Source organism: Falco cherrug, chromosome 2 (genome assembly GCF_023634085.1).
Source record: "Falco cherrug isolate bFalChe1 chromosome 2, bFalChe1.pri, whole genome shotgun sequence".
NCBI classification, from domain to species: Eukaryota; Metazoa; Chordata; class Aves; order Falconiformes; family Falconidae; genus Falco; species Falco cherrug.
Genome location: NC_073698.1, coordinates 63,120,830 through 63,134,988, shown reverse-complemented (window position 1 = coordinate 63,134,988; position 14,159 = coordinate 63,120,830). Strand labels below are relative to the sequence as shown.

At 39.4% G+C, this 14,159-nt stretch overlaps 1 protein-coding gene across 1 annotated transcript in view; it reads left to right on the top strand.

The window, feature by feature from the left end:
• The window catches only part of IRS2 (insulin receptor substrate 2), a 31,772-nt gene extending 23,484 nt beyond the window's left edge, over positions 1–8,288 (top strand). Inside the window, exon 2 of the mRNA XM_027808732.2 lies at positions 5,915–8,288. Within this exon, the coding sequence (XP_027664533.2) occupies positions 5,915–5,919 (5 nt within the window). The 3' untranslated portion in view covers positions 5,920–8,288. The remainder of the gene's footprint in view (positions 1–5,914) is intronic.
• Positions 8,289–14,159: the final 5,871 nt, after the last annotated feature.

The following is a 14,159-nucleotide window of genomic DNA, read 5'->3' as shown; positions in this document are numbered from 1 at the left end:
TTTGGTGTATTAGTCACTAATTCCTTCCTCCCTCGCTCTTCAGCACTTGTAAGGTGAGCATGTTGTTTTGCAAAAATTCTCTCTCTTAAGAAACTTCCAGCCTCGTTTTGTATGCAAAGTGGTGTCGCTGGACTTTGTGCATTGCTGTCTGGGTCTGTACCTGGGAAGAGCTGTGTGCTCTTGTTGGTGTGGTGGAAGGAGCTGTGAAAATCAAGCCAACCACCTGAGACCATGTTTGCAGTGTTGGGTTTTGAATCTGCACTGATAAAGGAATGGCGTGATGGTTGTAAGGTGGGGGGCAATTCCAGTTGCATGCAAATGGTCATCAGCTGAGAGCATGACTTCTTGTTCCGTGATGGTTAAATCCTGTGCATGTGAACTGTTGAGTGGCTCTTTGGATGGCTGCCATGGACTAATCTTTTCAGTGGCAAATTTTCTATAGTTTCCACATCTGCTTCTGTATGTGTGTTTCTGTCCCTCTTACAAATTCCCAGTGGAAGGCCAAAAGGACTAAACATTTTTTTCCTAGCTTTTTTTTTTTTTTTTGCTTGGAGAAAGCAGCTTGATTTTGTTTAATTTCATGTAATATTTTTAAATGATTTTATACGCAAACTGGAAGGGAGAGGATAATTGAACACATTTCAGATAGTACTATGCTGAGATTTTTTTACTGATCTTATTTTATCCCCAATCATGGGATTAAATCACATCTATACAAACTTGTTTAATAGTACACAGTGGCTGTAGCTCTGAAATTAAGAGATACAATAGCAACTATATTAAATTAATCCTGGAAAAATGAGCATGTCTAGTTTCTTAATTTTAAATTTGAAGTGCTTATTTTTACTATAATTGATATGGCAAATGTATTGCTGGACCAGCGCTTCAGCTATAAATTCATTATAATGACATTCGTAAGTTTAATCCTTTATTTTCCACATGATTATGTTTTAAATTTAGTTATTCATACTACAAAAAGTATAAGAACCTTAACAAAATGATACGAAACACAAATTATATCAAATTCTGAAACCACCTAAGCATAACCCTCATCATCATCTGTACTTCTACTGTAGACTCATGTGCTCTAAACTCTAGTGTAAGATTGCAGGTAAAATAAGTGTTAGTCATGTAAATATATGGTGTCAAATACAGATTACTTTGATTTTTAGTACATTTGGATAAAAGTTGACACTCATAAGTTGTGGGGCCATGCCAGCAGATGAACATTTTAGCCTTTTGTGCATATGCCAGGCGAAAAAAATAAGAAGTACTTGCAGGTGCTGACATGCATCATCTTTTTCCAGATAATCTAGTGCTGTGTTTCCCACTTTAGAAGATAGTATCTTTCCCCATGATTATCTTAACACAATTCAAGATGTTATGATTTTTAACTATTTGACACAAGAGTTAAAAGTACTATAAAGCTCCTTGTAATACAAATAACTGGCTGCAAAATCCCTACTTTAAAGAAATTCAGTGATTTTTATATTATTTTTTTTTGTAATTACCGGTCATGAAGAATTTATGTTGACCCAATGCTTGCTTTTCTAAATTCATACAACAACAGAGACATATCTAAATAACATCATGTACTGTTTCTTAGTGGAATAACATACCAAAAGAGCGTAGTTACTTGGGGCAGCATGTCTCCAATTATGATCAACCATGGTTTGTTTAAAAAAAAAATAACAACGTGTTTTTTTCATTTCATGGTTTGACTTGTTTTTCCTCTGAAATGTGGAAACATTTTACTTTGGATGGATATTATTCATGAGCTTTGTAAACTGCTAGATCACACTATGTTTTCCTGCGAAGTGCTTGTGAGGCAAATGTTTAAGCTCTGATTGAAACCTTTTCCTATGACGATGGCCAAACTTGCCTTTATTTGGTATGAACAGTCCCACTGAGTGGAGCTCAGATTCCCTGGAATTACTTGTGAAGAGCCATAGCTCCGCACATGAGTTATTCTGTTATCTTTAGCAGGTTTACCTATGTACTTAATATTAAGTATAGTGTTCATTAAATTACTTAATGAGAGTCAGAGCCAGGTCAGGATTTGGCTCCTAATGTGCACCTCTCTGGTAGCATCCCAGGGAGCAGGCAGGCTGCATTCTCATTGGGGTGCTTGACCAAATTTGTGACCTTACAATGTGTGTGCATGCATCATACAACTCCTCCCATAAGGAAGCCCTCAGGGACTGTGGTTCAGACCGTCTGCCCTCGCCATCGGTGCCAGGCCAGCACGGCTTCATCTCCATCGGGATCCAGGCTGTCCATCCCCACCCTCAGCCTCTGCAGCTCACCTCCCTGCTGTGCTCGCTGGCTGATGCTGACAGGTCTGGGTGCAGGGAAGGTGGTGCGGAGGTGCAAGGCTACAAGCCGTGCTGGTGCCCGTGAGCCCACCTCCTGCGGGGCACCCGGCTGGGTACAGTGCAAGGTGCTGGAGGGTAGGGAGGGCACTGCAGCTTGCTGGGGGGACACACACCAGCCTTTTCTGACCAGCCAGCTGCCTCACCCAGGGCCATGCACCGCTTCCTCAGTGTCAGGGGGGCTGAAGACATCTCCCTGTGGGTGGGATTCAGTTCCTTGGGCTGTGCTGTCTAATGGCCTGGCCCGATGCCCACAGACGTATGTGGTGTTAACCTCTAGATTCAGTTGTATCAATAGGATTGCTCTTCCAGGAAAAGTTAGTTAGTGGGATCAGAGCCTGAATCGATTTGGCAGGCAGCATGGGGAGGGGAAACAAAGGGACAAAGCCACCAAGCGATTTGCCTGCAGTCAGGGCAGAAGCCCGTGGCGGAGCTGGGCTTCTGTGCCTGATGCCTGATCTGCTCTGGCAGTCGTGCTGCCAGTGGAATAAATTTACTGGTTATGAAAAACCAGCAACGTGTTTTGCCATGAGCCACATGAATAGCTGTTTGCGTGCTTGTTAGTAGATGAGAATTATTTTTAGGAATTAAGAAAATTTTTATTCATTGCTTACTGACTTTGAAAATTAATAAGCAGAGTAGATCATCTTTAATTGACTAACCATTGTATTCTCTTCACAGTGTATTTAACAAGTCTTTGAGTATTTGGTAGTCTCCTAGCAATTTGTGTGTGTGTTTATTATCTGATTTATTCCCCAAGAAGCACTGGTGGAATCAAATGACTTTTAAGTAGTTTTGGAAACTCAACAGTGATCATGAATACTTTCCTTAATAAAGCCCAAACCCAAGAGGAAACTTCAGCATTGACATAGTGCTGGACTTTGAATTTGGATTTGTGTACGTCCATGGGGAATGAAGTTACCGAAGAATAAATTCATGCCCTGTAGGAATTTTGTTTAGTTCCTGGGTAAAGACAATGTATGCTGATGTGACTTGCTGTGTAAGTGGAATATTGACCTGAGGCTAAGTAAAAGATACTAATCACTCAAGTAAAAATCAACACTGATACTGATGTAATTTATTTTTTTTCACTTCAGCATGCAACTTGCAACTTCTTGCAAGTAAGCTTCCTCTGAAGCTGACATTGCTGTTGTGTGGATCAAGTGGTAACATTGTTAGTTTTTCTTTCTTGATTCAAAGCTTCTTCTGAAGTCAGAGGAAGTTGTTTCATGATTGAAGACTCTGTTTGGGTTAGTTTTTTGTTATAGGTCAGCATTATAGACTCATTGGATGACATGGTTATTGCATCATAGGCTCTTAGGCTTGTGCTCACAGTCCCGTTGTCCACCTACAAAACCCTATGAACCAAGTCTGGAAGTGCTTTGAAGCATCAGCCACTTCGCCTGCTCCAGTTTAATTCTGGCTGGAAAGTACCTGTTGTGCCGTAAGAACAACGGCAGGTTTACTCAATTGCTAATAATCCTCCCTGATGACCGCCCTAGGCTGACATACTTCTGGAAGCACACTTTTTTGTGTTTTTGCATGTACAAAAATATCTTCCTCTGATTTACCTATTGGAACGAATGTTTTTTGTTTGGCTTTGTAACTTTTATTTGGCTTTCACTATCATAGCCACTTTTGGGAACCTAAACTTAGTTGTCAGGTTGGTTTCTGTTAGGAGGAGGAAGGCAATAAAACAGAGTTGGCATGTATCGTTAAACACTCACTTGTTTGCCTGCGTGATGCATTTGTCCTGCTTTCCTGAATGAAAGTCGGAACAAAGTGGTTTGTTAGGCGGCTCTTCCTCCAGTGAGGGATCTCTATACCCTTCTGAGAGCCATCCATCCTGCTACAAAAGCTCTAGTTTTGAAGGTTGAATTGGTTGATTTGGCTTTAGTTTCCGATCAAAAAAGTGGCAACAAATAAATGGCAATGGGTGGGGGCAATGAGTTGCTCTCCTTTTGGTCTTGGCAAGCTATTAATTAATCTCAAGCTGTGTCATGAAATAAAATCCAAAGTAATATCCTAAGTAGCTGATCATATAGTGGCTCCGATTGACTCCAGCAGGACTAATCCTTAAGTAAACCTTAGCTCTGAGAGATTCAATAGCAATTTAGCAATTCTCACATATATGCCAAGATATGTCAACCTTTGTTTTTGTGTAGACTTGAAGGAAAAGCCTTTGTACTGGTTTATCAGAGGCTTGTATGGATTGAAACTTGCACAGACATCCACTATGTATACTTTGACATCCAGGTTTCATATACAATTTATTTTGGCTTTTTAGTCCCAAAGGAATTAAAAATGTACAGAAATACTGACTTGTATCAATACAGGCAAAATTAATGAGTTATGTCCTTTATTGACTTTTCTACGTATCAACATTAGTTCCCAAAGTGTTCCAAAATAACTTCATTTTTCAGGAAAACTTGTGTAATACATATTCAAACTAAATTTTTCATCTAGCTTGTAAACTTGGAGACAACAACATAGAACAAAAAAATCACTGTAAACTATTGAATGAATTAGGCTATTAATAGCACTCATGGATGTAATGTTGCAGCCTGACGTATTAAGATTTACCACTTAGACGGCACCTTTTGAAATGGGGTGTTAATGTTCTGTCATGTAAAGTGTACAGTCTTGGTGTTTTACTCACTACTGTTTGTGCATTGCTGCTTTCCAAATATTGCATAGATTTTTCCTGTTTGTGATAATAAGCAACATACTAAGGAAATTTTGATATTTTTTTTTAATGACCATGTGAACAAATCATCTTAATGTTGTAAGTTAATCAATATAATGATGTCCCTTTATGATTGTGGCACCTACTATCCATTAATTCTTTGCAGTGAAAAAAACCACAAAAGGAGTCAGCTGCATTCTTTAAAATAGGATGGGTTACTTTGTCGTCAGTTTCTGGTTTACTGCATAATTCACCTTGAGTGTGTAAAGCAGCTTTGTAAATCAAATAACTCAATTCGAACATGGTTCTTTCTATACTTTGCTTACGGTTTTGGAAGACTCTTTCCCTAAAGACAACGTAGACTCAAGAAACTTGTTTTTAATGTCTGGAAATGCACAGCTTTTGATAACACCCAGCTGACTGGAGAAAAAAAAAAAAAAAAACCACAACCAAAAAAACAGTTGAGTTCGTATCTACTTTCTGCCACCCTTTTCCCTTTCCACTGATGCAAACAGTGATGGTTACAACTTGAACTGGGGGGAATTTTGTGTCAGGTTTTCTAACTGGTTCTGTCTCCCATGGTTTGCTGGTCTGAAGAGCCACAGATGAAAAGTTCTAAATAAAGGAGGGGGTATTGGGTTGGGGAGTACTCCCTTTATTGCCTCTGCAGTACCTTATGATGTATACAAATATAAAAGCAGTTATTGCATAGCTTTGTTGTGGGTTGTGGGGGTTTTTTTTTCCATGAAAACCCATTCTGAAAAATCTCCCTATGGTATTTTTGTGTTGTTTAAAGTCATAGATACGATTTTTTTTCACAGATTTTATTGACTTTCTTTCATTTGTTTCTTTTCAGAGTGAAGGAGTTAGTTTTCTCACCATGACCTCAAACAACAGCGTACAACATTCAAAGAAGCTGCTCGGCATATACCTTTTTGTTTGTTTGGTTTAGGTTTTTTGTTGGGGTTTTTTTTTGTTTGTTTTTGTAACTGAAGCTGCTTAAGGTTTACTTTTTGTTGTTGTTGATATTATTTGTCCTGACAGTTACTTAACTGTTGTGGACTAAACCATGCAACAAACCTGGGAGGAAGGGAAAGCAACCTGCCTAACTCATTACCTATTCATGGCATCTACGGTATCATTTTGCTGCTGTTTCAACAGAAGTTGGAGATGCTCTTTAGATCGTAGGAACTTTTCTGCCGGCCTCTTTAACTAACGGCCAATGCCTTCATTCCCTTTTTCTTCAGTGACAAACTGTATTTATTCTTTGGCATATTAGGGGATTCTGTAACACCTGCTGAAGCAGTAAGATCTGGTATTTACTGGCATAAGTTCAAGCCTACCACAGTACTACCTCAGTTCAAAGTAAAGCCAGATTTGTGGTGTTGGTGTACAACAGGACCTCCTTTTTCTCTATGCTGAGTCTCTCAAGAACGGTCCTCAGCCTTACTGAACTTGCAACGCGTACAGCTGCTGCTGCTGGGTTGTGAATCACTAGCCGCAGGGTTTACTTCTCAGACAAAGCCTAACCAGGGCACTGAAAAGTCTAAAATGAGATGAAACTCTGTGAATCGGACTTGGACAAAGGATTCAGAGTATTTAAAAAATATAAAATGTGTAACTGAAGCAACGTAAGTTAAAAACATCAAACTATATTGGGGGTATCTCTCTGTACCTTTGACACACTTGTTTAATCCTCTCTATGTAGGTGTTTATATAGGTACTTCAGATTGCAAAAGCCTTTTCTCCTATTTACAAGCTCACTTTTGTCAGCTAACCCTGTTCTTAGCTGCGTTTCTTGTAACCAAAAATCCACGTAGGCATGCTAGGAATGCAGGGATGATAATGGGTATCGGGCAGATTCAAGCGCTAATATTAACACAGTATTATCTTGCCATCTAGAAAGTCCTGATATTTGCCTTTTACCCAGAAAGCACCATTGTAGCTGCAGGCATTATTACAGGGAAGAAGAACCATTGCAGTCATTTATCCTGAGTTCTTTTCAAGGCTACCTGTGCATCACATTTCCAGTAGCCTGAAAATCTGAGTGATGTGGTGGCTACCGTCACAAACATCACATACAACTGTTTCACCAGACTAGCAGAATGTCATGCCACCTTGTTTCTCCTTTGGTAAATTTGTTGAAGAGTTCGTATACATTGTAAGGGTACCTCCCCAGTGCCTGCTCTGATAGACATGTACGTATTAGTAAGTTATGAATTACATGAGGCGTTTTTTCCTTTTTTTTTTTTTTTTTTTTAAATCATTGTGCTAGGTGGAACCTGTACTTCACTGTTAACAATGCATTATCTTTTGGGATTTTTTTTTTTCTGAGGAAGACGAAAGTCAATGTCTTACAAATGTAGTGAATGGCAATGCAGTCTTCCTGCTTACATGCTGAATTTTTAGAACTGAGGATTGTATTACAAGACAAAGATGAATGTAAACTAATTCCTTCCCTACCCCATGACACACTTTATTTTTCAGTGTAACTTTTGGGGTCTTAAATCACAGCAATGCATAGGTTGATACAATATTAGATCTAAAATTAGTTTAAATATCTGATCTATCTGAGGGGTTTTTTTTAGATAATAATGCTATAAACGGTTCTAAGACATTCTAAAATGCTGCTTGTTCAAGTCTGGAACTAAAAAAACAAATACTTTTGATATTTTCTGTCTGAACTTCCCCCCCCCCCCCCCCCCCCCCCCAGCACTGAGTGTGGTACCTGCTGAATTCGATGCTTTGAACTTCTATTTTGAAGTAGCCTTCTACCAATTAAGAAATCACGCCACTAAAACAAATGGTTAAAATGCATACATCAACTTCAAAACAAAAACTTGACAATATAGTAAATTCTTCTCTATCCTGTATATTTCACAAAGGCATATGCAATACTTACATTCTTAATTTAGTTTACAGAATGGAACCAAAATGTATAAATGTTATGTTTGCTAAAACTTCACAATGTATATTGGGTCTTTGTACATTTTGCCTGACTTACCTTAAATTTAAAATATTTTTTGCTATATAACCTTAACAGTTATTAAGCAGTGTTTTCTTTTTGGGTACGTATTGTTTCTGGATATCAAGATGTTAAATATATTTCTTGCTATTGTGATATGACAAGAGACTTAACTTATCTTGCTGTGTCTTCCAATGTACACGCTGTATATAAGGATAAATGTGATGCTGCTGGAGACCAGAATAAATGGAACTAGAGTAGTGTATTGTATTTAGTCTGTATTGATCATGGATGCTCTCCTTAATAGCCATATGCAATAAAATACATTATTTATGAAAGGAGTAAAGTATTTGTGTGCCTTTTTTCTCTGGGGGTGGGGTGGTTTTTCTGGTTGTTTAAATAAAATCAGTTTATTCTCTCTTTTAAATGGAAACACACTTGCTCTGAATAAATCTTACTGTTGTGCACATACTTACCTGCTTTTACTGAGCATATAACGCTTCTGAAAAACTATGAAATAATTTTAATTTTGTTTAAGAGTAAAATGATCAGTATTGGGAAGGTGAAGCTTGTACACTTGAGGAAATAACTAGGAACAGAATTTGGTCTTAATTTTTAATTCCAGTTCTAAAAGTGAGTGGAAGACTGGCAGTCCTTCTGGTAGTCTGTTTAGTGGGAATGGATTTGACCTATACATGCTGTATAGTCACACTGTTACAAAGTGAACAGGAACATAATGCTCTGCGTAGGTGTCTTCATCTGCTGGCAGGAGCTCCGGGGGGCAGCCATAGACAGCATGGTCTGCTCCTGGGCAGTAGGAATGTCCTTTACACCTGTGCAAATGACCCTTTTTCAGTGTTCCTTGTGCCCAAGTAAATGATGTGCGTGAGGGTCACTGACTCATGATGGGGATTGTAGTGATGCGGGGCAGGGGATGACAACAGCAGGTTCATAAGAAGCTTGACGTCCATTTCACAGCAGGGTCTTGCTGAGATCTCTTTTGCATAAGCTGAGGAGTGTCGAAGTGACATGTCTTTGTTGCTCACATGCAAGGCCTGCTGGTGCAGGAAGGGACGTGATCTCTATACATACCACATTTGAAGTAATTTGGAGTGAAATCCTGTCTTGGGACACATATGTTACATTTTCCTGGCCATGTCTACCACTGAGTGGGGTGCTGCTTTCATGATTACATTATGTTTTGGAGACGGTTGAAGGACCATACTCATACAGCTTTGTCTTAAAAGGACAAAACCTCGCTCATTGTGGCAAGCTCAAGTTCTTTCTCTGAAAGTGGCTTGAATGGAAAAGAGCAGTTCTGTCTGTTGCTGGAGTAGGATCATCCTGTGGCTGTTGGAGTGTCCACATAAGCCACAGAATGTGGACGTAAATCACAGACAATTTATGTACTGCCCAAGACAGAACATCCCGTTCCTTCTCTCATCTGTCTTGACCATCTTAGCTGCAGGTTTTGCTAGGGGAAACAAAATGGAACATTGTGGATATTATGGTGCCTACATCCTTGAAGAGAAAGAGCAATTGCTTTAGTCTTTGAAATTGCTTTGGGGAAATACAGCTCTCCAAAAGTATCTTCTTTTCTGCTTTCAACAGGATATGTGAGTGGTACCTTACAATCCCGCAGAAGAAGAATGTGTTTGATAAGACCTCTGGAAATCCAGTGTCAAATGATTCTCTGATGGGTTCAATTTCTGGTAATCAGAGCTTTAGGAAAGCTTTGGATACCCAGCCCACCCACAGCACAGTTTGGTTTGACGTAGGCTGCTTCCAGAGCAACATTTGCACTGACCTGAGTGGTGCTCTGAAGTCCTTGTCCAGTGGCTACTTCTTAAGGACCTCAACTGCCTTCCAGCCTCCTTGGGAACCTTTGTTTACTTTTTGTGGTACAGAGGTCAGGGAAGGGGTGATACATATCTAGGTGTCACCCCAGCATGGAATGAGTTTACTGTGAGCACTTACCTGTGCCCTGGAGCATCGAAGCATTCCCAAATTCTCTAGTTTGGAGTGGCCCCGGAGACCACAATAAAAGCATCTTTCAGTAGCCTTTAAATAATAAACAAGGGACAAGCAAGTTGCTTCCTTCAACACCTATTCCTACCATTCAACCTGCTTTCTGTTCTCAAAGAAGATGGGAAGAAGAAAGTCTTCAGGTCTTTGCTATGCTAATTCTGAACCCATCTGTGAGTATTCTGAGTGTGGAAATGCAGCTTGGAGTCTGCTCTTGGGAGAGCCGTTGCTGAAGAGTGCAAAGGAACAGACTGGGCCGGAGGTGTAAGCCTTCATGCTCTGTGGGAGGCAAACCACCTACCAAATCTTTCAGTACATTACTGCTGCTTCAGTTGTTCCCACATGGCTTTTCCACCTTGAGGAACTTCAGCCAGCTCTTGCAGAGACATCGAGATGCACTGCAAGACTCACCTGACTTGCACCTGGCTTTTCCAGAGTCTCTGATAGGATCTGCAAGGAGAGATTATATTTAATGAATGGAGGTTTTGCTTTTTAGGAGCCCCAAATATTTAACTTACAACTTATGGTAGATAATCCTTATTTAAGGGTACAATTTGTGCCATTTAGTGGGAGTGACTTCTTAAAAAAGGACTTCTTTGAAGTATTTCGGTGGCCTACCAAAGTAATAGGGACAGAAAATGTCACCAACATGTCACCAGATCCCCAGGTTGGGTTTTTTTGTTTATTTGTTTATTATTGTGGTGTGTCCAATCTATATATCAGACTAAATATATGTTTTTCAATGTTCAAACTAGGAATGGGGAAACTGGCCTGTAGGATAGATTCGACACATAACATTGCTTTGTATGAGCCATGGCATCGCAATTTTTTTCATATTGTTAAGCAAAGTTGTGTCATGTGTTGAATGTGTGGCTGCCAAAAGTTTTTGAAAAGTCTGCTTGATCCTCAGTATTTCTTTACAGGGCCTCTTTACATCTTCTCTTTTCCCCTCTGCTTAAAGTGAGCATATAATATTCATATATATATACACACATATACATATAATATACATATACACATAATGAAAATAATCATAAAAATGCATCAGTAAGTGCTAAACTGAATGTAGAAGGTATGTCTAGAAGGTGAGGAACACTAGTGCCAAAATACTTGCTCTTACAGAAGGAACAGGATATAAACATCAGGCTTTGTTTAAATATTGTAAAGGGAGGAAGCAGAAGGTGGAATTAGACACACCTTGAAACATCCATTAATAACGAATGCAAGGAAGGTCTAAATAAAGGAACAGGACTCTCTGACTTGGAAGCATGCGTGTTGCAGATGGACCAGTTGAACTGAACTCCCACATTTGACAGGAATTAAACATTAATGTATTATTCTGTCTGAACCTTTGAAATTTCTGTTGCTGCTCCTAAAAATAGTTTCCTTTCTCATTAAGAATCCTGTCTGAAAATGTGGGTGTACCCAGCAATGCAGTTATTACTTCCCTGTTCATTCATTAGTGTAAGCAAGCTGTACTGCAGAGGTGAACATCCAGGCCTACCATTCTACCTCAGACAAACTCCAATGTGGAATTTTTGCCCAAGCAAAAGGTTCCAAGCTTAGATCTTGTGATATGACTTAGATTTTCCCAAAAAAAGGGAACTGAAGTGTACCCTTAAGTCAAAATTTTGGTTACAATGATGAAACCTGTCTATGAAGGGATGAATTTGCTACATCTCCACTAGAATATTTTTGTGTGAGAAGTCTGACCTTAAAACAGTAGAGTTAATATATGCTCCTAATTCCTTTAAAAAGTTTTCTTTCACCCAGGCATAATGGCTTTTTGGACAAATTTATACACTGAATGACTGTGGAGAGGTCTCCCAGGTACCCCCTATGAAGTCTCCAAGGAAAGCATAGTCTAAATTTATGGTGCTATGGTACATTACGACCCTATTTGACAGGACAGTTACTCTTGGAAAAAAATAATGATAATTTCTGTAACGTCATCCCTTTACTGGCAATTGACCTGATTTAGATGCAGATGCTGAAGAGAAAAGAACTGGTGAGACTAGTTACTGTCAGTTAAAACTCAGTTCATTTGCTTGAGTGCTCTTATCTGACCGCAGATGAAACTGCTTCAACATGATGAATCCAAAAAACCAAAGCAACACGGTGATCAACTTCTCTGACACTTGTGGGCAGTATAATTTCGTACCAGGAGACACCAATGCTTTCCTCGTATCAGGAGAGGAACTGTCCCGCTGAAGGCAGAGCGGTGTGTTATGGTGTACTATGCCATTACTACAGCTGTGTGATAAACCTAGGTGAAGCTGTCATGGTTCATGTAAATGTGTGTATGCTTAAACAAGCTATGGAGATAAGGGAGGAATAAGTGATACAGCAGCTACATCACTATTATCTATCATTTTACTTAATCTGACCCAGAGGTAATGGTGAGGTGGTTACCTCTTCCCTATGGAGCAGTGATTACTCCAGATTATCTCGCACTTGCCATGGGATCAGGGTATAAACACAGAGACTGGGGAGTCAGTTCACACCGAACTCACCCTTAGTAGGGTCACCCAGGTCACCTACAACATACCCACCAATCGCCCTTTCACTGCTGCCAATTTGCAGTCTAAATATCACAAGCTGTTGCACACAGATAAACCCTGGGGCCCTGGTCTCGGTGGCCACAGATTAGGAACATGTCACTGTTGCATTCATGGTGATTTACTGGAATGGAAGCTCTGACTCAGAGTCGTTTGAGAGGTTGTTTATACATTTTTGATATTTTGGTTTTTTAAACCTTATGTCCTTGGAAGGCTTTTCCGTGTTGGGATATAAGATTGCCTTTAAGCGGTCCCTCAAAAAAATGTAATTATAGCCAGTTACTTATCATGTCTTATCAAGCTGTTCCATAGAAATACCTTGATTCTTAAGTGGGGTACAGGAAGAATGTGGGTTTTTTTTAGAATGCCAAACCTCACAATGACTGCCCATTTTCTCAAGGCTAAACTGCTTTTAAATGCCTTTTTTTTTGTTCCTGTTCAATGTGTCAATACAAGCAGAAAGGAATTTTCATGGCTAGTCTGTGCCTTTGGCCAATGGATCAATAAAGCAATCCAATATTAATTTCAGCTGAAGATAAGCGAATGTTTCTCTAAGGGTTTCAGAAGAGTAAAGGTTAAAATTTAATCTTATTTATCTAAAGAACAAATATTGAAGTGTTTCACTTTGAGTAGAATCTTTTCTTAGTAACAGACAACAAAAGAGGAATAATATTTTCCTTCTCTGCCTTTGGTACAGCGTGATTAATATCCCAGTGCTGGATTCTATATTATTTTAATCAAATAATGATTTTACTATTTCACAGGAAATACTTGGACAATATAAACATTTCATTACTTTGTTGAATTTGTCTGCATTTCTCAGAAGGTAACGTACCCTGGGATTTTTCTGTTCTAAAGGAATAAAGAAAATCAGACTTCTAATTGAGCAGCTGTAGTCCAATGCCTTCAAAACCAGAAAAGTGGTACTGCAAAGAAATTCAAGCCAGCATAATTTTCATATCGGAAACCTGATCTTTTGTTTGTACAAGTGTTTGTTTACAAGCACACTTGTTATGTGATGCACCTGGAGAACTGCATTGCTGGGTTGTATCTGTGATCTTTGCTCTTTGTTTACAGACATGCAGATTATGAGAAAGCATCCGGGGGTCATGGTCAGGGGAACCTCATTTATGTTTGGACTTGTCTGTACACTCTTCAGCCATTGAACTGCCTGTCCCATGACAAATTATAAGCTCCAATAGTTCTGTTATTTTACGCTGTGATCATCCTCAACTTGATGTGTAAGGCAGCGATACACCTTCTTGGTGTGTCAGGTGCATCATTGCTCTGTGGGTGAAGTTCTCCCATGCTATTCAGCAAAATGCTCTGGTTCTCCTCTTCTGCAGAAGCAGCACTGTTTTTATCAGTGGATACCGTGATAAAGGCCTAGTCATGCTTGTTACTACACAAGAAATTTCACGTTTTGTGTACATTCAAATATAGCTTGACAGATGTCAGTGTATCGATTGACATGTATTTGGGGGATGTTTGTCTGTTTGCTTTGTTTTGCTAATGAGCAGGTGACTATTTTATTCTTCCTCTAGGACAGAAGA